The following is a 27,645-nucleotide window of genomic DNA, read 5'->3' as shown; positions in this document are numbered from 1 at the left end:
GTCTAAATTAAGAAACCATCAGCTCTTTTGTGACGATTAATTTATGTTCCTCTTCTGTTGCTATTCGGACAGCAGCACCTCACTTCTGAGACTCTACAAAGTAAGTACAGCAAAGATGTGAAATGTAATTTCTGTGGAATAATTCAGCATTTTATTGCAGTTTTATATTCTCAGCTCCAACCTCTTTTGCATAGCAAGCAATATCACAAGCAGGAATTGAGAAAATTAAAGTTTCTGACTTTAATACCCCATGAACCCATTGCAAATATTTCTCCAGGATTGTTGAACATTGCTTCTCTCTCTCCCAACATTAGTTCATGATGATGCCAACTGGAGCGTAGCACCTCACCCAACACCTTCTCATCATGAAGGAGCAGCACTCCGAAAGCTTGTGCTTCCAAGTAGACCTGTTGGACTATAACCTGGTGTTGTGTGATTTTTAACCTTCTCAGCATGGATGAGAAGCGACAGAAGGTCTCTGTGGGCAATGTCTTTACAAAAGCCACCACAGCTAAGCTTGATCTTGTTCTCACCCAACTTCTACGGATTATGCTTAGAGGTCAAGTTCATTAGATTAGTGACCTGGTGCAGGAATTCCTTTCTCTAGTCCAGGAGCATTGAGATTGACTGCAATACCTCACTGCTGTGCTAGTTGACAGCGGTAAACTCAATATAGGTCAGGAACCAAAAATGGGACTACCTGTTCTGCATTGTTTAGTACAAAATCAGATATTGTCCTTATCCTATATGATTGTGGCAGTGCCGGTGTTAGACTGGGTGAACAAACTCAGAAGTCACATGACACCATGTTATAGTCCAGCAGGTTTATTTGAAATCACAAGCTTTCAGAGCGTATCCCCTTTGTCAGGTGAAATGAAGAGAAGAGCACACAGTCACAAAATTTATAGGCAGAGAGATCAAAAGATCGTACAACTGGTGTGAGTGGATTGTCAAATAATAAGTCTCTACAGGTAGCCAAGAGGGTTTGTCGGTGTGAGTAAGGTGTCAATAGCTGAATAACAAGCAAAGAGATGACCTGCAATCCGATTAAATGAGACAGGGAGATAATTACAAAAAATTAAAAATAAGGTGATGCTGGAGACAAACTAAATGACTGGAATAACACGCTCGGTATAAGAGTTGCATAACGAGGGTCTAACCAAAGTAATAAGTAATCCAAAACTGTACAAACTAATTAAGGTGGAGAGATCATAACAATTTATCAAGGTGATGGTATCAAACAGGACAAAAAGGAAAATGTTTTATAACAGTATGGTGGGGTCACATGTAGCGCGACATGAACCCAAGATCACACTTGGGGCCGTCTTTGTGAATACAGAACTTGGCTATCAGCTTCTGCTCAGTGATTCTGCATTGTTGTGTATCTCAAAGTCCGCCTTGTTGCATGCTTGCCCAAAGATCAGAGGCTGTATGTCCTTGATTGCTGAAGTGTTCCCCAATTGCCTGTCTGGCGATTTTTGCATGATATCCATTCATCCGTCATAGCGTCTGTATGGTCTCACCAATATACCATGCCTCAGGGCATCCTTGCCTGCAGTGCATGAGGGAGATAACATAGCCACGTCACATGAGTATCTGCTGTGTATATGGTGGATGGTTTTCCACATGTGATGGTAGTAAGAATGTTGATGATCTGACATGTCTTGCAGAGGTTGTCAATATAAGGTTGTGTGGTTGATGTTGTCCTGAAGACTGGGCAGTTTGCTATGAACAATGGTCTGTTTAAGGTTTTACAGGCGTAGGGAAGATCTTGACGAGATGCTTATCCTCATTGATAACATGTTGAAGGCTGCAAAGAACATGGCGCAGTTTCTCTGCTCTGGAGAAGTACTGGACAACACAGGGTATGCAATCAGTCGTCTGTCTTATGGGGACGTTGTTGCATGTTGTAGCACATCAGAATTGGTGATTGATGAGCTGAGCATCGTATTCTGTTCTTGAGGGTGCTCTTCAAAGGTGTCCATCACGTTCTGCCTCATCTGAGCAGATCTTGTGTATGTGCAGGGCTTGTCCATAGAGGACAGCTTCTTTAATATGTCTAGTGTGGAAGCTAGAGAAGTGCAGCATCGTGAGGTTATTTGTGGGTTTGCAGTAGAGTGAGGCACGGAGGTGTCCATTCTTGATGCAGATGTGTGTGTCCAAGAATGAGACTGATTCTGAAGAGTAGTCATGTTAAGTCTGCTGATGGGATGAAACATGTTGATATCACTGCACAGTCATTTCAGTGATTCCTCGCCATGAGTCCAAAGGAGGAGAATGTCATCAATGTATCTGGTGTACAGCGTTGGTCAGAGGTCCTGCACAACAAAGACACCTTGCTCGAACTTGTGCATCAACACGTTGGTGTATTGAGGTACAAATTTTGTCCCTATGGCTGTTCTGTGTGTATGGATGAAGAACTGGTTGTCAAAGGTGAAGATGTTGTGATCGAGGAAGAACCGGATGAATTGTAGGATGGCACCTGGAAATTGGCAATTGTTGGTGATGAGTACTGACAGAATGGACATCGCACAACAGGAATGTCCCCTCCCAATCAGGGAACACTTCAATGGTCAAGGACATTCAGCTTCCGATCCTTGGTTTTTTTTTTAAAGATATTTTTATTAGAAATTTAATATTTTGACAGATTTACAAAAATAAACAGAACTTTCAAGCACAAACATTAATATAAAAATAGATCTTAAATATATAATCATCAAAATTCAAAGGAATGATACTAAAGAAGAAAGAAAAACAATGAAACTCAGTTAACTACTAATCTAATCCACAATTATCCAGAGTGTATAGTTGAGTCACTTACATCCTTCAAACAAGAGAAAATGTTCTCTAATACACTCGTAACAGTATAATAAAAAGGAAACTATTTCCAAACAATAAGAACAAAAAAAATAAAACATGTTTGAATGGAGATCCTCCCCCTTGTTCTCAGGGGGCCTTACTTCCTTTCTAAAGGTCCACCATATCCTCTCCCAAACAGTGTCCCACCCTTAACCCGGGCGCTCCTTAATAGGATTTAGATATAATACCGAGCTAGAGTTGACAGTGAGTGCCCCACCCCCACCCCTCCCCACCCATACCTGAGTATATCTGATAGCATCAATGCCACGTACAAACACACATAACTATAAAATTACAACTCCAACAAATTACAGTTAAGTATAATAACATAAAATAGCAAGAGAAGACAACCCTGCTCCCAGAAGCAAAAGTAAAGTAGAGTAAAGTATCCATTTCTCCCCACGGAGTGTGGAAGAGGCAAGCCAACATAAATTGTCTCTTACGATTTATTTAAACGAGTCTAAAAGTTCCTTAGCCTCTTCTGGTGATCTAAAATTATACTCGGATCCTTCGTGGGTAAAGCATAACGTCGCTGGGTAGCGTAAGGTGTATTGAATATTTAAGTTCCTTAGACATTTCTTCACCTCATCAAACACCTTCCTCCTTCGTGCTAAAGCCGGGGAGAAGTCCTGAAATAACATAATCTTGGATCCTTCATGAATCATAGCTTTAGGATCCTTTCCAAGATTTCTGGAGGCATCCAGGAGTATCTGCCTCTCCCTATAACTCTGCAGCCGGAACAGGACCGGGCGTGGGCGCTGGTTTGGGCCAGATCCGCGTGCTGCGACCCGGTAGGCCCACTCCACCCTTACCCGGTCAGTTTCAGCCCCCAGGTTTAAAAGCTGGGGCAACCATCGCTCCAGAAATACTACTAACTGTCCCTTCTCTTCTTGTTCAGGGAGGCCCAGAAGACGGATATTCTTTCTCCGATTTCTATTATCCAGGTCATCCATGTAGATTTCAAAGGCCCGGACTCTCTGCTCCAGAGCTCGCACCTGTTCTGCAGCTGTTTGTGCTGCAGCCTCGGAGGTCGTGGCCTTTAGCTCCGCCCCCTCCACTCGGCCCTGTAATTCCTCGAGAGCCTGGCTGTACTTTTGTAACTTTTCTTCGAATGAATTCCATCTCTGTCTGGATTCTGCGATGAAATTGACGAGTGTCGTTTCCAGCCTGGCAATCATCTCTTCAAGGCCTGTTTTTACATCAGCTGCAGCCGGAGGAGGAGGGGAGGGTGGGGGAGGGGTCTTTGTTTTCTGAGAGCTGCGGGATCCCTTTGGTTTACTCATTATCCACTTAATATTAAACTGCTTAAATATAATAGTAAACGCTAATTAAGGTTAGAAATTTTTTTTGGGTGGTTTGGTAAGTGTGGTGGGGGTGAGTAACTCACTTTACCCAGGTTTTGGGAAGAGCTCTGTAAACTCAGACTTGCTGAGTCGCCGCCATCTTGGATCTCCCCCCGATCCTTGGTTAATTGTGTCCTCTAAGGCAGACTTTGAGATACACAACAACGCAGATTCGCCAAGCAGAAACTGATGGCCAAGTTCCATATACATGAAGATGGCCACAACTGTGATCTTGAGTTCATGTCACACTACATGTGACCCCACCATACTGCTCTGTATCTGTAAAGTCTTCCTTACTGACCTGTTTTGATCCCATCATCTTGATATAGTGGTTGGCTCTCTCCACCTTAATTAGTTTGTACAGTTTTGGATTACTTATTACTTTGGTTAGATCCTCAGCATGCAACTCTTATACTGAGCATGTTATTCCAGTCATTTAGTTTGTCTCCAGCACCACCTTCTTTTTAATTTTTGTAATTATCCCTCTGCCTCATTTAATCAGATTACAGGTCATCCCTTTGCTTGTTATTCAGCTGTTGACACTTTACTCACTGTCTAACACACTTGGTCACCTGCAGAGACTCCACTCACACTAGTTGTATGATCTTTTGATCTCTCTGCCCTTGATCTATCTGCCTATAAATTGTGTCTGTTCAGTTTTCTCTTTAGTTCACCCGACGAAGCGGCTGACCTTATCCAATATGTCATTGAAGGAGCCCATGCATTTAGGTTTTCATTTGGAATAAAAGGTGTTGAGTTACTTTCAAGTAAGTGACCCTATAATACCTTAGGTACACTCAGATTTTTACGCCATAGTTTATAATAAGAAATTTTCAAGCAAGTATAATTGTATCAGTGGCAATGGTTTATTATCAAGTGAATACAGTGTAGAAGTTGAATTGTTTTTCTTGGAGGGGAGAAGACTCAGAGGAGATTTGATTCAAGTTTTCAAAAACAGTAGAGGTCTGGACAGAATAGACAGAAATTAACCTGTTCCCATTCATAAATGGATCAATAATGAGAAGGCTGAGATTAAAGTGATATTGAAAAAGAGATAAATGTGATATGAGAAAAAACTTTTTCACAGGAGTAGTTCAGAACTGGAAATGCTCTGCCTGGTAATGTAGGTTCAATTGAGGCATTCAAGAGGGCATTATATCTCTTTAGATAATCATCTAATCGTCAGTATTATGGGGAGAGGGCAGGGTGATGGCACTGAATCATGAAGTAGTGATGAAGGGCTTGTGCCCGAAACGTCGAATTTCCTGTTTCTTGGATGCTGCCTGACCTGCTGCGCTTTAACCAGCAACACATTTTCAGCACTGAGTCATGAAGCTCATGATGAGAGGAAATTCAGACATGATGGGCTGAATGGCCTTCTGTACCATAATAATTTGATAATTCTTTGAACAAGTACTGGATAGATAAGACCTTTGACTCATTTCAACCCTGAAACAATGCCTTTCACTGCAAAGTCTTATCAACTAGCAGATAGACATCTGTCTTCAATATGATATAAGGACCTATAGAGAATGGTCAGCTTGATGTTCCAAATGTTGAAGCCCAACCCTGAGTTCAGACACTACCTACCAGTCCTTAAGTGAAACAATTTAGCAATGAGAAAAGTTAATCATAATTGTTATGATTCTAGCTGATCAGCTAGAAATCAGCTCCAAAAATGAAATCTGGCTGGATAGATCATATGTTTGTCTTTTTTATTTAACATACAGAAAAGGACACATTATTTTAAACACAAAAGCAAGCTAATGTATTTCAATTTTCTCTCTCTCCTATTGTACAATGTCACAACATAAGCAAACTTCCATTACTTTCCAGGAGGCCATCGGCTGGCTGCTCTCTGGTGGCATACTGGTTTCAAATTAGGATTCTGAAAAGACTGACCTGAGTAATTATTAAATCCCTTCACAGAAAAGTAGACAAATACCCATACCTTACTAGTTTGAAATCTAGCTTTAAAATTTTAAGACTAAAATTTGTAAATCATATACCTTTCATTTATTGAAAGAGTCAGAGTCTTGGCATCACAGAAAAAAGGCCCTTCATCCCATTGTCATAATGCCAGTCATCAAACAAACATCTATTCTAATCCCATTTTCCAGCACATAGCTCATAGCCTTGTATGTGACAGTGTTTTGAGTGTTTATCTAAGTAGTCTTAAATGTCTTGAGGGTTTCTGCCTTCTCCACCCATTCAGGTAGTAAGTTCCAGATACCTGCAACCCACTGGGTAAAAAAAAAACTCCTTAAATCTCTTCAAACCCTCTTGCTCCTTATCTTCAGGAAAATCATACTGACTTCCGCTTCAAGGCATTCAGCAACTGGCAGGTGTTAAAGTAAATGTCATCTCCCCCTTCAATTGTTATCAACCCTCACTTTTATACATCACACCTGGCCTTCAGTTCTGTTCCAAACTTAAGAGATATGAACTGCGAAGGAAAACACTTCAATTGGCCCCACATTGTCACTTCACAGCTCAGTCCTGAAAATCTGTATCCTAAAGTAAAGTTGAGCCTGTCCAATTTTATGGACATGGCATTACTGGATCTATTTGTGGATTTCTACATGAGACGATATGGTAGGATAAATTTATCCTGCATGGAGAATACCATGTAATGAGCTTGTAATGTTTCACTGCAGCTTTGCCCCATCTGTGAAGAACGAAATGTAATGGGATTATAAAGCTTTAACCAAAGGCTGCAGACTTGGCAAGCACTGGAGTTAATGATTTAGCCCAGTTTATAGCCTACTGCATGCTGACCAAATGTCATGGAGTTTGTCACAAAGGTATAACATATGGGCTATTAATCTTTAATTCTATCGACTGATTTACTACTTCGGACTTTTATTCAAAGGAAATCAACTTTAATTTACCCAGGATATTGTTTTGAAATGGCTGCAGAAGTCTCATGACTTAGCAAAGTCACTAAGTTTTGAGAAACCTCTGAAAAGGCAGACATGACTGGACAATTCCCTGCAGGACTTTACTTCTGCCATTGTTGAAAGCCTCTGAAAAAAATCTAAGGACAAAAAATCAACAAATATCTTGACTACTTAGGGTGGCACGGTGGCACAGCGGTTAGCACTGCTGCCTCACAGCGCCAGAGGCCCGGGTTCAATTCCCGACTCAGGTGACTGACTGTGTGGAGTTTGCACATTCTTCCCATGTCTGCGTGGCTTTCCTCCGGGTGCTCCGGTTTCCTCCCACAGTCCAAAGATGTGCAGGTCAGGTGAATTGGCCATGCTAAATTGCCTGTAGTGTTAGGTAAGGGGGTAAATGTAGGGGTATGGGTGGGTTACGTTTCGGCGGGTCGGTGTGGACTTGTTGGGCCGAAGGGCCTGTTTCCACACTGTGTAATCTAATCTAATACTGAAACCACCAGAGAACAAATCCCATTATAAATGAAGGAGTGCTGAGAACTTGCTGCCTGTTTCAATGGTAACTCGATGGCTTTGACAATGGAAGATTCAAACCTTTTAATTAATAAGGATTGTCCTTTGGTGCCCCAACAGCCAGCTAGCACATAATTGGAACACATTTGAAACATGACTGAAGAATTAACATTATCACTCTTATCTGGTTGTTGCTGTAGGAAGTTATATCATTACTGCCAGCTTTGAAGAAAAATCAAACTGAATTCAAAAAATTAACTCGGTTTCTCTCTCAACAGATGCTGCCAGAACAGCTGAGCTTTTCCAGGATTCTTTGTGTTTGTCCCCTTGTATGTATTACATTGATCTCATAACAAACAGCTACATCCACAATGTAAAAGAAATGTAAAATGTTTTCAAAAGTGCTATGGTTTCCTGCAGCCAGGCAGCAAGAACATATCTTTCCAGTTAACACTCTCAGCAAACTTCTGGTTGGTGATAAATTTTGTGGGACCTGTACATTGGGAACGAGTGAAGTCATGATGGTTTGAACACCATTAAATGGAAAAGTAAAAAGGTGTCTTAGACTCAGCCCCTGTATAGGATATAGAGTTTAAGGTGATGAAATAGCAAGCAGCAGCATTAAATAAGAGTCATTGTGTACTGGGATATAAACCCACAGCCTCAGGCCCCATGACTGAATATAACTGAATGTTATAGTTTTAAGCTAGATTGAAGTCCTGTGGAGGTCCATTACCTTAATTGGTTGGTGAACGGTATACAATAATGTCTACAGTATGCTTTTAATCATAACACACGCTGAAGTAGTTCCTGAGGCCATAGTAATATCATATACAAGTCAGGTTTAGCAACTCATAGACAGGAGGGATGCCACTGAGAGACAGAGAGAGAACCCATGTGATCTGGTGAGTGATTCAGAGGTCTTGTCTTTACAGACAGCAGATATTCTAAAGCAATGCATTCTACCATTGAATGTATTAATAAGATATGCTTTTTCTTAACAGGCCTGCTTCCTTCTACTTACAACCCAATGCCATTAATATCACAACTTAATGCTGAATCTTTTTTTCAACTCCTGCCTTTTTTTAAAATTTGAAGAATAGATTTACTTTCTAGCCATGAAGTATCTGTTGATCTCTTCCAGTGACTTTCCCATGGTCTCAGGCAGGTACAGACATATAAAACCGACCGAAATAAATCCCACTAGTCCATAGAATAGGAATGTCCCAGACAGTCCAATAGTATCTGTATAAAAAATAAGATAACATTCATTTTTCAGGTGTGGACTCTTAAATTTTTTTCAATGTTAATATTGGCCTTCATCCAGGAAATGGGTTTCCACTTCAGCAACTTGCAATCAATAATAAGTTTCTATTGGGGTCATTCCACTATTATAAAACAATGCATTTAGTCACCTCAATAGATAATCTTTTTGCTCAATACACACATGACACACTTGTATCTTGAATAGGTCAGGACTCAATCTTATTATATTTTTATTTGAAAATAAAAGACATCCATCTACATTTCCTTCCCATTCCCGCCAATAGACATTGGTTCGCTGTCTGTTAGCAAGATTCGAGGAACTTAAATCTTTGCATACCAAATTATTTAATAAGAAGTACGTATATTCTCAATGGATGAAATTTCTGACCAGACCTGACATTCCTCCCTCAATCAGAATGACCAGTCATTCACAACTGCTATGTGGGGACATTTGTTGCAGCAGAAAGCTGGTGCATTTGCCCAGGTAGCAGCAGCCAGTACACTCCAAATGCAGTCCTTCAGTCTGCACAAATTCTGTGGATATATTCTGACACAATAAGGCCCAAAATAAACCCAAGGATTCATCCCTCACTCACCAATTACATCCAGGAACGTGACAGTAACAATTATATTTGCCGCCCAGTTGAAGCTGCTGGAGAACGCAAATGCCCGACCTCTGATCCCAGCAGGGAATATCTCGCTCAGAACCAACCAAGTCACTAAAACAAAAATAAGAGCAATTTCTGTCAAGTTTGTGGTACTGTTGCAGCTATTGTAGCTTAGTGTTGAATCTATCATGGATAGATCAGACAATGAGGAAACAAAAATAGCAAAGGCAGGTTTAAACAAACTCATTTATTGATTGAATCGCAAATACTTTTCTCCTTTCTCTCCTCCGTCACCAGCACCTAAAACAGCAAGAGCAGTGAGGACCCTGGTGTTCAGAAATAGTGTGACAGAGTGTGGGGACATCAGCTTCATAAAGAGCATGAGACAGCACAAAGACAGCAGCTTCACAAGGAGCGAGAGAGAGAGTGAGGTCAACGGCTTCTCAAACAATCTGAGGAAATGAAGACAGCAACTTCACAAAGAGAAGAGTAGACCCGCAGCAGAAGGGCAACATTGACAGGAAATAAGAACCAGGAACAAAGAACCCCTTTATCTTGCTTCCACCTGGCAGAGCCAAAGTCTGATTTCAAAGATTAGTAGGTCTCTTTTGATAGGTCAAGTGGTTTAAGTCAGGAGACATTACTACAGTGAAACAGCATAGTTAAACAATTCACTTAAAAATTTTTAACATCCAAATCTAAGAATTAAATAGAATAGAAATGGCTGGGGAAGTGATGTGTTGTAACTGTAGTATATGGGATCTGATAGACACCAATGTGATCCATGACAACTACATCAATAGAAAGAGTTGGCTATTTGAGGAAATTAGTCTCGGAGTTGATGAGCTGGACACTGAGTTTCAGACATGGCAACACATTGGAGATGGGAAAGCTACCCAAACACTGTATTTCAAGAGCCAGTCATACCCCTTAGATTAGTCATATCAAATTTTTATCTATGGTAGGGGCAGAAGGTGTGACTGTAAGTGAGACAGTAGATAAGGACAAAGTTACCATAATCCTAGGGCTGCTTTCTGAGGCAGGTGAGGGGATTCAGAACTACGCATTGGAGAAGACTCAGTTAGCGCCCTTTTTCAATCGGGGCAAGGTTCTTGCTTTGTGGATGAGGGTTTAGACTGCAGAGAGTACTGTGGTGCATAGCTCCATTCAAGTTGGTCAGGGTTGGGGGGGGTGTGGTGTGGAGAAAAGAGAAATGCATTAGTAACACAAGATAGTATAGTCAGGGGAATAGAAACCGTTCTCTGCTACAAATACAGAGAGTCCCAAGGGTGACCATTCCAACCTGGTCAAGATGTCTCTTCTGGTTGGAAAAAGAACTTTGAGTGGTAGTGGTGGTTGGGGGAGAGGTGGGGTGTGGAAGAGAGATCTGGCATTGTGATCCATGTTAGGACAATAGGAAGAACTGGTTAAGAAGGTCTGCCGAATATTGATGAGCACCTCAGAGATAAACTGAAAAGTAGAATCATTAAATTAATAATCTCCAGATTACTGCCTTGTGCAATTTGATATATGTAAATAAAATTAGAGGTAAATGGTTGGGTCAAGGATTGGTGTGAAAGAAACAGGTTCCAACTCAAGGGGCACTATGGAAAGAGAGAGCTGTTGCGATTGGGTGACTTCATTTGAACCATGCTGAGACCAGTGTCTAACTGGTTGGAGGCAAGGTTCAATTGCAGGGTATTTTAAAAAAATCAAAAAGAAATGAGGGAGCAGGGGGTCAGGGTACTGAAGAGCTGAATGAGAATCAGTGTGACAGGAATGGGTAAAAACATACACAGAACAATGCAACAGAAATTGGAACCAGAGGAAGTAATAATAGCAAAAAAGTCAAAACTTTATATAAATGCATACAGCACACATGTAACAAGGTAGATTCGTTGACAGCATAAATGCAACTAAATTAACATGACTTGATAGCTATTATGGATTACAGGGTGACCACGACTGGAAAGTCAACATTCAAGGGTTTTCAAAATGTTGGAAGAATAGGCAGAAAGGAAAAGGTTGTGTTGTCACTTTGCTGTGGTAAGTGGTGATATAAATAGAATAGTTTGTGATAAGAATCGGTTTGGGGAGGAAATGAGGAGTAGCAAAGGGAAAAAGTTAGTGGTGAGAATCATCTAAAGACCTTCAAAGAATTGCCTCCATAAGGCAGGAGCAAAACAAGGCCATTCGGCCCAATCAGTCTGCTCTGTAATTAAGTGCAATCATGGCTGCTCTGATAATCCTCAGCTCTGCCACCCTGCCTTATTGCCATAATCAGTGATTCCTTTATTGACTATAATTTTTTGAAACCTTGAATATATTTAATTAATCAGCCTCTTTGGCAAAAGATTTCACAGATTTACTATGCTCTAAGCAAAGAAGTTTCCTCTTCATCTCTTTCTATTATGGGGAACCACTTGCGACCAATGAATTACTTTTGGCGCAGAGTGCTTTGAGATGTCCAATGGTTATGAAAACCTTTATAAAAATGCAAGCCTTTCAAAATTCCTCACTGCAGAAGGGAAAAAGAAGACGATTAATCAATATCAAGCTAAACTGTTATTTCAATTTCTAAAATGTTTCACAAGTCTTTTGGCTCAGTGTGTGGCATTTGGGTTAGTCCCTCCCTCTGAGCCAAAAGCTCTGGGTTTAAGTTGCAACCTGGACATGATGGCCAAGCAGGCTGCGTTTATAACATGGCCAAACAGACAATCAAATTAGCAAAATTTCCAACGTATGTCAATAGTAGAGGTTAAAAGTGAGAAAGGTTCCTGGTCAGCACTGTAGTAAAAAGGAATTGGAGGGGCTAACATCACAATCCATAGCCAGAGTTCCAGACAGAGCATAGAGTCAAATAGCGTGGAAACAGACTCTTAAGATTAGATTACTTACAGTGTGGAAACAGGCCCTTCGGCCCAACAAGTCCACACCGACCCGCCGAAGCGCAACCCACCCATACCCTTACATATACCCCTTACCTAACACTACGGGCAATTTAGCATGGCCAATTCACCTGACCAGCACATCTTTGGACTGTGGGAGGAAACCTGAGCACCCGGAGGAAACCCACGCAGACACGGGGAGAACGTGCAAACTCCACACAGTCAGTCGCCTGAGGCGGGAATTGAACCCAGGTCCCTGGCGCTGTGAGGCAGCAGTGCTAACCACTGTGCCACCGTGCCGCCCCTAAAGTTCAACCAGTCTATGCCAACCATTATCCCAAACTAGTAGCCAAAGAAATATCAACACTTTGGGCACCAGTTGACTAGAAGGGCCACTGTGGATAAATTAAAGGTACAGCATGAGGTTCAATCCCTATTTCAATTGGGCTATAGTCAGGTCCTGACCCCTTGCCCCATTCAGGGTTGGGAAATGGTGCTGTGGGTCAGATCTGCCTTTGGGCTGACAGCTAAAGTAGCATTGATGTTTCACACATTATGTAGTCATGTCAGTAAAAAGGTATGAGCTTCAACAATTCCTACAAGTCAGCAATGATACTGAGATATTGCAATTTGATGTAGCTATCTGAGCTAATGTGAGGAGAAAGTGAGGACTGCAGATGCTGGAGATGAGAGCTGAAAATGTGTTGCTGGAAAAGCGCAGCAGGTCAGGCAGCATCCAAGGAGCAGGAGAAACTTCCTGAAGAAGGGCTCATGCCCAAAACGTCAATTCTCCTGCTCCTTGGATGCTGCCTGACCATCTGAGCTAATGTCCCTTGTAAATAGTACCGGACTTTCCAGTCTCCAGTCTATTTTACAAACTGCCTCTGCTGTGTCATTTCCCACAAGTTCTACATTTATTTATTCTGTTATTTAGCAACACCTTCCTCCAACTATTGAAACAGATGAAACAGCAGTGCACTTACTTGGACCGAACCCAATTGAATACGCACTGACAAAGGCCATCATACAAAGCAGTGTAATCCAATTTAAGGCTAAATATTTGGAGGTGTGAGTGGAGCTTACTGCCGACTGTCTCAGGTGACTCCTTATTTTCCTCAAATGGAAATCTTCATGTGAAGTGTTATTTAAAGAGTCTGCAGTGCTGACAAATCGGATTGCTGGCTCACTGAGTGAACTGCTGTTCATTCTCTCATTATTTGCTGTTTGTTGTTTGCCCTGGACAGATAAAGCCAAAGTTTGATTCATAATCTGTGAACTTTCATTGGTGAATGTTGGATTTGGTTTCCAAAGAATTGGTTTGGAGGAAGCTGTACTAGGATTTAACATCTGGTGTGAGCCATTAACCCTGGCGTTTACTCTGCAGCTTGTGTGGGATTCCATTGTAATTTTCTGGCTTGAGAATGCAATCACAGTGACTGATATGGACATTACAACAGAGCCAGCAATTAGTAATGTTCGTCTTCCAACTTTATCTGTACATATCATGGCTACTACAGTTGTAACAACTTTGATTATTCCCAGTCCAACTGACGCTAGTACTGCTGAAGCATTGCTCTGAAATCCTACCGATCTAAAGATGGTTGAAGCGTAGTAGAGCACATTAGGCTGGCCAGTGAGCTGTTGCGACAACACTAAACCCAGTGCCACCAGCAATCTGCCTCTCATGTTGTCTTTGGATCGAAATAAGTCAAGGTAACTGTAATTTTGGCTGATTCCTTGTGTTGGATTAAAATCCTCTGAGTCTGGGTCATCATGGTCTCCATTGTGTAACTGCAGCAGAATTTTCTGTGAATCATCACCTTGACTTCTGACTCTCTCAATAGTTGAAGGAAGGAGGAAAACACTGATGCCTTGGAATGATGCTGGGCCAATGGCCAGACCAAACATGTACTTCCATCCATTTCTTATATCCGCCCAAATGTAATTTAATGCATAGGCACTCAAGATGCCAAGTGTGACACCAACTTCATAAAGAGACACCAACTTGCCTCGATGATGAGGGCTGACGATTTCAGAAACATAGATGCAACAAGCTGTGGAGGAGATAGACATGGCAAATCCAACAGTCATCCGGCCACCCACTAGCAACACGAATGAGGAGGACAGTAAGAGAATGGTGCTTCCAACACATAGTAATACCGCACTCAGAATGATTGAGTTTCTTCGTCCATGATAATCAACAGCTATCCCTCCAATCAATGAAGCAAAAAAAGCTCCGATCAAAAGAGCGCTGACCAATATTTCTTGCTGCAAACAGCTAAGGTTGAAGACCTCCTTGAGCTGCAGTAAAGCACCTGAGATGATTCCTAATTCATATCCAAAGATCAGTCCGCCAAGAAGGGCCACCATTGATGACAGCAGTAGGACATGTGAAAGTCGACCTGAAATTGAAAGCAAACATTCAAAAAACATCCATTATCAGGCTTCACCTAAGGCAAATTAGCTGAACTGAATAACAGTTTTAAACCTTGTGATGCCAGAAAGCCAGTTGGTGGAAAGGTAAAGCTGGAACCAACCTTTACACACTTCTAAAAACATTTATAACAGAGAAACACGTTACAGCATACACTTCCAAACCCAACCACTAAAGTTTTAAACTATGCCTATTTATAGAGGCACAAGTAAATCCCCAGTTAATGCCCCACCTACTTCTTGCACCAGATCACTATATTCTTTTAAGTGACTTCTCTAAAGGTCCTCAAAGTAAATATTGAATAACATGAACAATAATTTGTATTTACATAGTAAAACATATGATATTTACGAAACAAAATTTAACACTGTACCATAAAAAATTAGATTAGTCCAAATAAACATACAATTAGATGAAGAGTACGTTAAGGTGGAAAAGTTTGAGAAGGCTAGGGCGGATAACGAGGAAATTGCAGGATTTAGGGCCTTCTCAGCTGAAGGCACAAACACAAGTGCTGGAAGCGAAATTTAGATGAGCACTGACATCCATGAGGTCTGTGGAATTAGAGGTAAGAAGAGACTATGGGGGGATTTGAAAGTTGAAAATGAAGAGCTACTTACAATTATGACCTGAGTGAGGGGAATGACTCGGCAATATCAAACCTATTGAGATATAGTTCATGAAAAGAGTAACTCATTTATCAGGAAAACAAATACAAGGAAGTTTGAAAGGTAAGTGTTATTCAATCATGAAGAAGAGATTATAAGGTAATACTGTGCACTCACAAACAACTTTCAAAATATGAAAATTGACCACATACTTGCAGAAGCTTTTCACTGTGTCCATAGAATATTATTCATTTCATTAAAAATTCAGTTCAAGGCTGGATCCTGGAGTACTGTTTTGGTCATATTCAGTTTAGAGGCTGAATACACTGATCCTTAGTGATATGCACTCTTCTCTTAACTCAACTCACTGCAACTGTGTTTCCCCCTCTCTCTTAGTCAAACTATTAAAAACAATAACTTTATCTAGAGATGATTAGATTAGATTAGATTAGACTTACAGTGTGGAAACAGGCCCTTCAGCCCAACAAGTCCACACCGAAGCACAACCCACCCATACCCCTACATTTACCCCTTACCTAACACTACGGGCAATTTAGCATGGCCAATTCACCTGACCCGCACATCTTTGGACTGTGGGAGGAATATGAATTACGATGAATTGAATGTTAGAAATTTGAATTATCAGAGAACTTAAACTACAAACCATACCACAGAGGGAAACGGGATCTAAAATGTTTGTCTGAAGTCATTGACACCAATACAATTATCTGGTGACTGCTTTGAGCTATGTTGTTCCTCCATTGCGAGAGTCCGTGGGGATTTGTGTGACAAATAAGTGACAAAAAGGCACCAACAAAATTCTCTGCCCTGGATAAACAATTTTATTTGCATCAGTAATTTGCCAATTATCTAATAAACTGCATGAGTAAGGATTGGTTAAGCACCCTTTGTTAAGCCTTAATGGAGAATTGGATCCTGTAAATGTTCCACAAGGCTAAATTACTGCGTCATAAAGTCAGGTAAATACATGTAACCATTTCTGCACTACACACTTCTTACAATACTGCCAAGGGTAAAAGATGTGATAAAAACGGAATGACTCCATCAGATGTTCACCCTTAGCAGACCAAACAACTGAAACATGTCAAAGAGACACTTTTACCTCTTCCTGTCAAGGCTAAAAATAGTCTTTAGACACCGACAACATTCATGGGAGCAACAGATTTCTAAACCAATCCTTGGCTCAGTATTGCCAGAGAGTCACAAAGCCAGATAACTAGACACTAGAGTACTGTTTTGCTGTACCCCTTAATAGAGCACCTCTATTGCATCAGTACCACAAACAACATCAAAAGGAGTTTCATGTAAGTGTGGATAAAATGCAATTGTCAGTTTCTGTACAGCAATGCCTTCTCCCCCAGGAGCATTATGCTTCATTAAGCCTGATTTAACATTACCTGATTTTTCCAAATGCAGGCATGATACAAAAGCTGGTTGCTGGACAATTATGCTACACTTTGAAATTGCAACTCATCATGTTTTTGCATAACCTACACAGAGAGGCTGGCAGAAATCAAGGTTAGACTAGGCCAGTGATCAATCAGTTCTGTGTCAAGATCAAATGGTACATCAGGTAGCTGGGCTGCTTAGGTACTTCTTCATGTCCGCCTCTGAGGGAATCAGCTGAAATAGTGAGAACTTTCTGCAAGGCACCAATGGAGATATCAACAAATAGCTCATTGTGAAGAAGCAGATATTATTGCAATACAAACTGAAGGAGAAGCAACAAAGATCAAATGGGACAGAGAGATCAATGACACAACTGACTACTTTCTTCATTGAACTGGGATGTATTTTCTGCATCAGTTGCAGTGGTGTCTGCCCCACCTACCCATCCTTCCTCACCCTTTATTTTAGTAAAAATCTCGGATAACATAAAATATAAAACTCTTTAAAAGTATGTTATGACACAGCTCCAGAAAAGGTAGCTCATGAACCCAGTCTTTCTTGTCTGCAGACCAGGACACTACCACTGTGCCACAACACTCTTTAATAGTTGCTCACTTACCAGCAATTAAACCCAGGGCATGGTGGTGACAGCATCCAATTCTAACCATTAGACCACCAGGAAAGCTGTGCAGAAATAGTAGTAAGCTTTAATTAATGAACTTATTAACATAGTCCCCTTTGGCAGCATGGTGGCTTAGTGGTTGGCACTGCTGCCTCACAGCACTAGGGGCCCAGGTTTGATTCCACCCACAGGGGATTGTCAGTGTGGACTTTGCACTTTCTCCCTGTGTCTGTGTGGATTTGTCTGGTTTCCTCCCACAGTTCAAAGATGTGCAGGTTAGGAGGATTAGCCAAGCAAAATTGTCCATAGTGTGTAGGCTAGGTGGATTGGCCATGGTGGCTATGGGAGAAGGGGGTGGGTTTGGGTGGGATGCTTTTTGGAGGGTCAGTGTGGAATTGATGGGCTGAATGGCCTGCTTCTATACTGCAAGGACTCTATGATATTCAAACTGATTATTATGCAGAATCCTCCATGTGTCAGAAGTACTGCCATGCCTTTAACAGGGTTAGACAGAAATCTGTGTGACAATTAATATTAATGTGTGAAGCTGGATGGGTGATATACTGGAATTGGGTATCACCAATGAATAAAGGAAATGAATTGTACTGTGATCTCACAGTTCTGCTGCTGTCTTACAAGTCTATGAGCCCTCATCTAGCTCCACATGCTTTGGTTTCTGAAGTGGATCATGATTGGGGAATGGCTCCTTCCTGTTACAGCAAGATCACAAAACCTTCAATGTCTAAAACCATGAGGAGCTCTTCAAAAGGCTGTCAATACCTCCCATATCCAAGATGTGTTCCATTGTCATTGTTGACAGGCTTTATCTTTGTATCAAAGAGAAGGATGATGTGTCAACTCACACTTCAGCAGAGCAAGTACTCACAAGATGTCAGCTCAGTCGCCTGGATGGCTAGTTTGCAAGACAGTGACATCAAGATAGTGGGTTAAATTACCACACCAGCTGAGGTTATCATGAAGGGTTTGCCTCGTCAACCATTCCCCTCATCGGAGATATGATGACATACCACCAATTGTCTCTCTACAATGAGAGAGTGGTCCTTTGGGACATTGGTGACTTTACCTATAGACAGTGCAAACATCCTATCCAGCTGCTGCTGCTAGTGTCTCATCAGGCATTTTTGGAATATCCAACAAATAAACTAGAACATTGCAAAGTACTATCTGCACAATCATTGCGATGGTTTGCAGCATGTCTTTCTTCATTGCTATAATATAGTATCTGCTAAATAAAGCACATTCGATGTACAGGTCCCACATCTCAGGCTCCTAAAAGGGAAAGACCACTCTGAAGTCAACAACCTCCACTGGACAAGTCTCACAGGTCAATTGATATGTTTTAATAATTCTCCAGGAAACTTTCCAAAAGTGAGCGAGCCAATCGTCACCGGTACCTCCCAAGAACAAGGGAAAGTACAGCAGGCTGGCATTAGTGTTTCTATTCCTCACCAAACTATTAAATCCAAACCAGAACCTTTTCCAGAAGCATTCTTTGGACAGTCCTCCCTATGATTCTGACAGGAAACGTTAAATAATGCAACCCAATTGAATAATATAATTCCAAATGCAGCTACTTTACCGACCCAAATTACAGGCAGGAGTTTTGTTTGACATTGTCAAAGACCTGTTCCGCAACATCAGAAAGGCAAAGCATCAACTCATTTGCCACTATTCAAACGTAGATGAACGATAGTGTTTTGCACATACCTTTTCCCAATATAATCCATCTTCCTTTCAAAAAGGACAGATCTTATCTATTGCTCCCAGCACAATACATGCAGTATTTTCACCAGAATATTTTTTTGTTCCCTTATGATGATGTGTGCATTGTTGACCAGGCCAGCATTCATTTAACATTACTAACCTCTCGCAACAAGTTGCTGATAAGCTTCTTTTCTAATGCAACTGCATGGCATGGTCACTCATTTCCAATAGAGTTCATGACATTGTTGTTGGTTTGAAGTCATGTGTGGGCCTAACTAAGTAAGGACAGTGGATTTATTACTACAGTCAATCAGAAACATGACAATCTGGTAGCATCTAACAGGGGAGATGATAACCTAGTGATATTATCACAAGTCTATTAATCCAGAGACATGTAATGTTCTCGGGACCCAGATTTGAATCCAATCATGGCTGATGGTGAAGTTTCAACTGAATAAAAAGCTGGAGTTAAGATTGTAATGATGACTGTGAAACTGTTGTTGATCATCAGGGGAAAAAGCCATCTGATTCGATAATGTCCGGTTGGGAAGGAATGTGCTGTTCTTACCTGTTCTAGTCTAGATATGACTTTTATTTTAATTCTTAGCTGCTCCCTGGGCAATTATGGATGTGCAATGACTACCTGGTCAGGTCCACGCCCCCAACAACCCACCCTCCCTTCCTGTCACCCTCCTCTGCCACCGCAGGAATTGTAAAACCTGCGCCCACACCTCCTCGGTCACCTCCATCCAAGGCCCCAAAGGAGCCTTCCACTTCCATCAAAGTTTTACCTGCACATCCACCAATATTGTATCCGTTGCTCCCGATGCGGTCTCCTCCACATTGGGAGACTGGACGCTTCCTAGCAGACTGGTTTAGGGAACATCTCCGGGACACCCGCACCAATCAACTCCACCGCCCTGTGGCCCAACGTTTCATCTCCCCCTACCACTCTGCCAAGGACATGCAGGTCCTGGGCCTCCTCCACCGCCACTCCCCCACCACCCAACGCCTGGAGGAAGAATGCCTCATCTCCCACCTCGAAACACTTCAACCCCGTGGCATCAACATAGATTTCACCAGTTTCCTCATTTCCTCTTCTCCCACCTCACCCCAGCTCCAACCTTCCAGCTCAGCACCGCCCTCATGACCTGTCCTACCTGCCTATCTTCCTTTCCAACTACCCACTCCACCCTTCTCTCTGACCTATCACCTTCACCCCCATTCAGTCATTGTACACTTTGCTAACTTCCTCCACCCTCCTCTCTGACCTATCAACTCCATCCCCACCGCCATTCACCTATTGTATTCTATGCTACTGTCTCCCCACCCCCACCTCCTCTCATTTATCTCTCCACTCTGCAGGTACCCTGTCTCTAATTCCTGATGAAGGGCTTTTGCCTGAAACATCGATTTTCCTGCTCCTCAGATGCTGCCTGACCTGCTGTGCTTTTCCAGCACTACTCTAATCTAGACTCTAGTCAGTGATGCTCACATCCCATGAATGATTAAAAAAGCATCATGGTCACCATTACTAATGTTTCATTTTTGATTTATTTTAATTAACTGTATATAGCTTTTCCAGCTCTCACAGGAGGATTTGAATGCAGTCAACAAGTTATTAGTCCAAGTCTCAAGGCTACTATGCCAATATCCGAACTGTGCTATCCTACTCAGTGTCAGCTTTAACAAAGCCCAAAAATAATGATACTAGCATTCTGATGCGAAAATGTTCAGCTTATACAATAAAGCATTTAACAAGATTTGAGGGGAAAATATTGTATAATTTTACTATTATTGACAATGATATGCTGCATGGTGGAATTTAACAAATTCAGACACAGTGAAAGAAGCCCAAGAGATGTTCAACTTCACCACTCACCCATGTCCCCATGACAGCAAAGCCACATAATTCTTCAAAATACATCAGCAGCCTCGTGTCCTGTAGAGCATACACTCTTTCCCTGGGAAAGGATCAGCAATACACAATATTAATACTCTGAGTCAAAAGTGTAATTTCCTATTGTATATCCACTTTATTGAGCTGCGGTACTGTAACTTATTCCTCTTTACCTTCAGCTGCTCTGTGCTGACAGCAATTGAACACAAGGGAAAATGAAGGTTGGTAAGTGACGTGTTATGAACACTAGAAACCTCTTGAGGTACATCAAAGAGATTTGTAGTCAAGGTAACTGGTGGATTTGATAGCCAGAGTTGCATCAAGACCTACAGTGGACAAAACAAAGAGACACAGTGCATAATTAAAATAAATAAATTCATTATTGGCAGTGGAATCAATACATATTAATATGACATGATGGCCATCATCCTGCTTTGCTGAATAGCGAGGTTATAGTTTCTATAGAAACCCATTTAAGTGCACTAATTGGCACAGTGATACATGAGTAATTCAGCATGAAGGATTGATTGATTTAGTCACTTCAATTTGATGATTAATGACTGTAATTTTTACCACATGCAAACATCTGATTGCTGAAGCTTAAGTTGCTATTTTTAAAGAAGTACATATAAATATCATTTTTGACTAAAAAGAGCGCAGTAAACCAGAAATAATACATTCGTTCATAAATAATACAGTATACCATAAACTACAAAAGGGAGCTTGGGGAATTAAACTGAAGAAACAAAAAGAATCTGGAAATGAAAGCTAGTCTCCATCATAAAGACCGTGAGACCATCATTGGTCATTGTAAAAGCCCAACTGGTTCACTGATGCCCTATAGGGAAAAAATTGGTCATCTTTACTTGGACTGGTCTTCATGTAACTTCAGATCCACAATATACATGATGATAAAATACAGGCCACTAATCTTTGAAATCTCATTGACTAACTTAAGCCTTGGACTCTTAATAGTTAACTATGAGCTGGGACACTATAAAATAGCAGCCAAGGTTACCCGACTTGAAGGAGGCAAGCTCAACTGGAATTTATCAAAGGAATGTTTAAATAGGATGGCTGAGACTCACATACTGAATGGGCTATCCGAGAGGTAATCACCTGGACATTGATCTTCATCATCTGGAATGTATTGCTCACAATCGGACTTTGAACGCTCTCTGGGGCTGAGATCAGCCCACTACAGGTATTGCTGGAACAAAAGGACTGAAACTTATTTTGTACTGAGGTGGACTGAAAGCCCCAGATGTTCACTTTGTCAAAGGATCGCATTAGAACTCCTACAATAGACAATCAAAATGCTTCTTGTGAATGAATTATCCACAAGTTGCTGCAGTATATGGGCACTATTGGACATTAAGGTTATTGAGGGTAAACATATCTGTAGTGTTTGTGGCATAAGGAATTTGGATCTCAGATGAGGAACTGGAGTCCAAGCTGAAAACACTGGACCACATCAGTGAAGGGGAAGTTACCAGGATGTTTTAGTCCAGGAGGCAGTCACACCCGCCAGCCCAGGTCTGTGGTCAGGGAGGAGATTGGGGACTACAGGGAAGACGAGTGAACTGACCATAGCACCAAGGCACAGTGAGCCATTCAAATGAGAGGAGGACACAGGACCATAGTAGTGGTGGGTGGAAGTATAATTAGGGGGAGAGATAGTATTCTCTGCATCCCTGTGTGCAAGTGCCAAAGGCTGTGTTGCCTTACTGGTACAAGAATTAAGGGCAGATCCTCAGGCTGGAGAGGAACATGGGGAGGGATCATTCATGCTGGCACTAAGACCACTAGTAGGTCTAAACAGGAGACTCTGTTGAAACAATTTGAACCATGAAAAGCTAATATAAATTCCAAGGAAATAATCTCAGGATCATTATCTAAGCCATGGGTAAAATTGCAAAGGATAAATAAAGCCAATGAGTTAAATGCCTAGTTCAAAGATTGGTGCAGGTAGAATGGACTTCAGTTCAGAGGATACTAGCATCAATACTAGAGTAGATGGCAGCTGCTCTGGTGGAACGGGCATCTCTTGAACCAGTGTGACTTAAGTGGGATAACTAAGAGTGTAGAGAAGGCTTTAATTTAATAAAAGGGGAGGTTGGGAAAGGGGAAATGTAGGCTTACAGAACATTAGGAAATGGCGGCATTATAGGGCAGAAGTTTTGGATAAAGCTACCCAGAATATGACAGAAATCAATTAACAAACATAGAAAAAAACCAGGAAATGGGGCCAGTGGATCAAAAATGGTGAAAAGGCAGAATTAATTGTTTTTTTATTTAAATGCATGTAGCATTCAGAACAAAAGAAATGAATTAACCGCACAAATACAGGTTAACAGACATGGTCTTATAGCTATTACAAAGACATGGTTACAAGGAGATCAAGTGGGAATTAATATTCAGAGGTATGTGACTTTTCAAAAAAGACAGTCAGGAAGGAAAGGTTGTGGGATAGCATTGTTAGCATGGGATGGAATAAGTACAAAAGCAAGAAATGTTCTAGGATAGATGATGCAGGTTCCATCTGGGTGAAGGCATGGCATAAAAAGGGGAAGTAGTCTACACATCCCCTAACAGTAGCTATTCAGTAAGACAAAGAATAAAGCAGGAGATAATGAGGGCATATAAAAAAGTCAGTATATGATTCACAAGCTACATTAACCTTCACGTAGGTTGGGAGAGTCAGAGTAGAGAAAGTCTGAGGAAGAATTTATACAGTGATTTCGGGACAGTCCCACAGAACAATATGCTGTGTATCCAACCAGAGATAAGGCTATTTTGGATACGGTTATGCATAATGAGACAGATTCTTTTTTACTTTATTCATTCATAGGATGAGGGTGTCGCTGGCTGGGCAGTGTTTATTGCCCATCCCTAACTGCCAGAGGGCAACCACTTTGCTGTGGGCCTGGAGTCACATGTAGGCCAGCTAAGGATGGCAGTTTCCTTCCTTAACGGTCATTAATGATCCAGATGGGTTTTTCTGATAATTCATAGTCATCATGAGATTCCTAATTCTAGATATTTATTGCTCGGTTGCTCGGTTACGACATCAGATGAATGGGCACCGCACAACAGTCAACAGACAGGAGGGTTCCCTCCCAGTTGGGGAACACTTTAGTGTTCCAGGACATTCAGCCTCGGACCTTCGGGTGACCATCCTCCAAGGTGGGCTTCGGGACAGGCAGCAGAGGAAAGTGGCCGAGCAGAAGCTGATAGTTAAGTTCGGTACCCATAGGGAGGGCCTCAACCGGGACCTTGGATTCATGTCACATTACAGGTGATCACCATTGCACTACACACACACACAGATATTCATACACACACACACTCTCACATAGACACGGACACAGGTACACACAGACGCGCACACACCCACACACACCCTTATAGACACACACACTCCTACGCTCACACATGCACCCGCTCGCAGATTTAAGACTACACACTACACACACACACACACACACACAACCCCAACCCCAGACAGACAGACAGACACAGACAGGCAAAGACCCACATGCACACATATATTTTGTGTGGTGAATTTGTATTGCAGAGGTACATTACACTTTGCTCAAACTGCATATATTCATGTAGAACTCTGAGCTCAAAAACTGCAGGAATTTATGTAAAACTCTGTTATCTCACTTATTAGATTAAAATCAATCTGAACATCAGGTCACAGACAGAGAACACGGGGGCTAACAGCTTCAACATATTGTCTAGCTATCACCATTGTTAGCAGCTAACCCGAGAATGCAACTTTAAAAAGAAGGGTTTTGTGATTTACACATGAAAGAAGTGAAACTATCACTGTATTCTAACAGATGAAAGGTTTAACAGACAATCAATTTTTCAATGTATAATTTCAGTTACATCACACTGCAAATTTTTGCTATAAATTCTGTGTAACAATCAAGCCCTCCACTATCACCTGATGAAGGAGCGTCACTCCGAAGACTAGTGTGCTTCCAATTAAACCTGTTGGACTATAACCTGGTGTTGTGTGATTTGTAAAGAATTTAAGGATAGCATTCAACTTAAAGAAACAAAAAATGAGGAAGGTTAGTGGTAAAACCAAAGGATTCAGAAAGTTTTGGCCAACAAAAGATGACCAAAAATGGGAGAAAAATAACCTTTGAGGGTAAACCAGCACCTAATGTAAAAATATAAGCAAGAGATGCCAAAGAACATAGGCCATTTAAAGAATGAGGCTGGGGAACAAATAATCAGGAACCAGGAAATTGCAGAGGAATTGAAGAAATACTTCACTTCAACCTTCACTAACAGCATCCCAAAATTACTAAATAATTAAAGGCCAAAAACAGGAGAGGAAATAAATACAATAGGAAAACTATTGGGGGCTAAAGGCTAATGAGTCCACTGGACATGCACGGATGCATTCTGGGATATGAAAGGAAGTAGCTACAGAGATAATGGATGCACTGGTAGTAATCTTCCAGGAATCCTTAGAGTTGGGAAAAGTCCCAGAGAAGCAGAAAACTGCCAATGTAACACTCTATTCAAAAGGGAAGCAGACAAATGTACCAACAACAAACAGTGAGTTAGCTTAACATCAGTCATTCCACTGACACTTGGACAGTATGGCATTCCCTCAGTACTCTCACTCAATACATCACTTCCTCGGACTGGCCCTTGCATTCTGCTATTGCATCCATTACAATGGACTTGAACATTTTCCCACCAACAGATATTAAATTAAATTAACATATATTAAATTTTTTGGTCTTATTCCTTTTTGAATAGGGTGTATTGCACAGAAAAAAAATGCCGAAAATCATAGTGGACTAGCAGAAGACCAGTAAAACACAAAAAGCCAGGCAGCATCAGGAGGTGGAGAAGTCAATGTTTCAGGTATGACAGTGGGTTAGATTAGATTCCTTACAGTGTGGAAACAGGCCCTTCGGCCCAACAAGTCCACACCGACCCTCCAAAGAGCAACCCACCCATATCCATTTCCCTACATTTACCCCTGACTAATGCACCTAATACTATGGGCAATTTAGCATGGCCAATTGACCTAACTTGCACATCTTTGGACTGTGGGAGGAAACCGGATTACCCAGAGGAAACCCATGCAGGCACGGGGAGAATGTGCAAATTCCACACAGATAGTTACCCAAGGCAGGAATTGAACCTGGGTCCTGGCACTGTGATCAATTTCAAGTCTAGATGACTCCTCATCAGAGCTGATGTGAAGTGTAGAGGGGACAGCATTTATAGAAAAGTGGAATGTGGGTTTGTGGAGTGTGGTGGTGGTGGTGGTGGGGGGGGCAGGGTGCTGATGGTGCAGATTAAAGTGATTGGAACGTGAGAATGGCTGAACAATAGTGTATCCAACTGCCACACTGGGGTGGAGGGCATGGTTTCAGAGAACGCTACAAGCTAAAAGAAAGGAATGGGAGTTGGTTCACAATTTGAAGGTGCTGAGCTCAATATTAAGTCCTGAAGGTTGTAAAGTGTTTTACATTGGCAGTTTTCTATTTCTTTGGAACTTTTCCCAACTCTAAGGATTTTTGGAAGATTACAATTTGTGGATGCGCTATTTCTGCAGCTACTTCCTTTAAAATCAAGCGGTGCACGGAGTTATCGTCCAGTTCTATCTTTGTTGCTAGTGTACAGACGGCTGCAGTTAAAAGAAATTTCCGCCACGGCAATTCGCCTGAGATATAACACGCTCCCTGTTCCACTTGCTCCCAGCGCAGGGTCAGGGGTCAGGAGGCAGGGGGACAGGTACCAAGCCGAGATGCTCGAGAAGCGGACGTCCATGCAACAGCAGCCTGATGTAGAACCACTGTCTGGACAGACTTGGGGAACGAATGGATCAGAACTATGTGTCGTTTACATAAGCCTTCAATGCAAACCAAAATCCCATTTCCAAATTACAGCGGTATCAGCAAAGGCAACAAGCTGGATTCCACTTCCTAAAATAGTAAAAACTAAAAGGGAGAGGCATGGATACATTGCCAAAAACACACAAAGGTACAAACCTTCATCTTCGCTGCATTATTTAAACAGTAAAGTTTGCAACAAATATATTTTTGTACAACTTTCATCATCCCATCCTTGCACGATTATACTCCCAAGTGTTAAAACAATACTCCCCATATTTTTGCTTTGCTCTAAATTACAAATTACCCAAAGCTTCAAAATTACTGGAATACCGTATTGCATCAAATCAGACGGAAATCTCACTCTGTTGCAACACGCCACGTGCTGCGAAAGGACAAATAGATCTGTCTTTCTTTGCTAAACATTATTCGGTTCGTTACAAATCATGGCCTAAATGTATTTTCTTTGAGCATTCTCTCTCTCTCTCTATTACCGTTCCGTTAACATTTCGGACAATTACAACTTTCTCCCAGAGCTAGCTACTTTCGCCTGTAGTCAAAACAAACAAGCGGAGAGAACATTTTCGAATGCATTACGGGAAAAGGGATACCGTTACATTTTGCCGAGTTTCAGCCTTTTGGAATGTAGTTTCGACGTCCCGAAGTCGACGTGGCAGACAATTTAAACTACAACTAACG

General features: G+C 41.5%; 1 protein-coding gene across 3 annotated transcripts; it reads right to left on the bottom strand.

The window, feature by feature from the left end:
• Window positions 1-27,622, bottom strand: slc2a10 (solute carrier family 2 member 10). 3 transcript variants are annotated; one of them, XM_060836129.1, is made up of 8 exons: window positions 27,558-27,622; window positions 21,247-21,399; window positions 21,056-21,137; window positions 15,429-15,470; window positions 13,358-14,776; window positions 9,475-9,597; window positions 8,722-8,857; window positions 1-93 (listed from the first exon to the last, which is right to left on the bottom strand). In XM_060836129.1, the coding sequence occupies exons 3-8, from the start codon at window positions 21,081-21,083 to the stop codon at window positions 42-44; spliced, it is 1,800 nt and encodes a 599-aa protein (XP_060692112.1). In that variant the 5' UTR covers window positions 21,084-21,137; window positions 21,247-21,399; window positions 27,558-27,622; the 3' UTR covers window positions 1-41. The 3 variants fall into 3 exon arrangements, with proteins under 3 accessions (XP_060692112.1, XP_060692111.1, XP_060692113.1); XM_060836128.1 differs by having other exon boundaries at window positions 27,564-27,609; XM_060836130.1 differs by lacking the exon at window positions 15,429-15,470 and having other exon boundaries at window positions 27,564-27,609.
• Window positions 27,623-27,645: the final 23 nt, after the last annotated feature.

Source organism: Hemiscyllium ocellatum, chromosome 15, assembly GCF_020745735.1.
Source record: "Hemiscyllium ocellatum isolate sHemOce1 chromosome 15, sHemOce1.pat.X.cur, whole genome shotgun sequence".
In the NCBI taxonomy this organism is placed as follows: domain Eukaryota; kingdom Metazoa; phylum Chordata; class Chondrichthyes; order Orectolobiformes; family Hemiscylliidae; genus Hemiscyllium; species Hemiscyllium ocellatum.
The sequence above is the reverse complement of the archived record's forward strand: the minus strand, read 5'-3'. Positions and strand labels throughout refer to the sequence as shown.

Excerpts from the sequence above, each read along its gene's own strand:
- slc2a10 (XM_060836129.1), bottom strand. The coding sequence starts at position 21,083 with ATGTGGCTTTGCTGTCATGGGGACATGG. Across the intron at positions 15,471-21,055 it reads TTGCTGTCATGGGGACATGG|GTTTGATATTGCCGAGTCAT; the intron begins GTGAGTGGTGAA and ends ATATCTCAATAG. Across the intron at positions 8,858-9,474 it reads CACGTTCCTGGATGTAATTG|ATACTATTGGACTGTCTGGG; the intron begins GTGAGTGAGGGA and ends TTTTTTATACAG.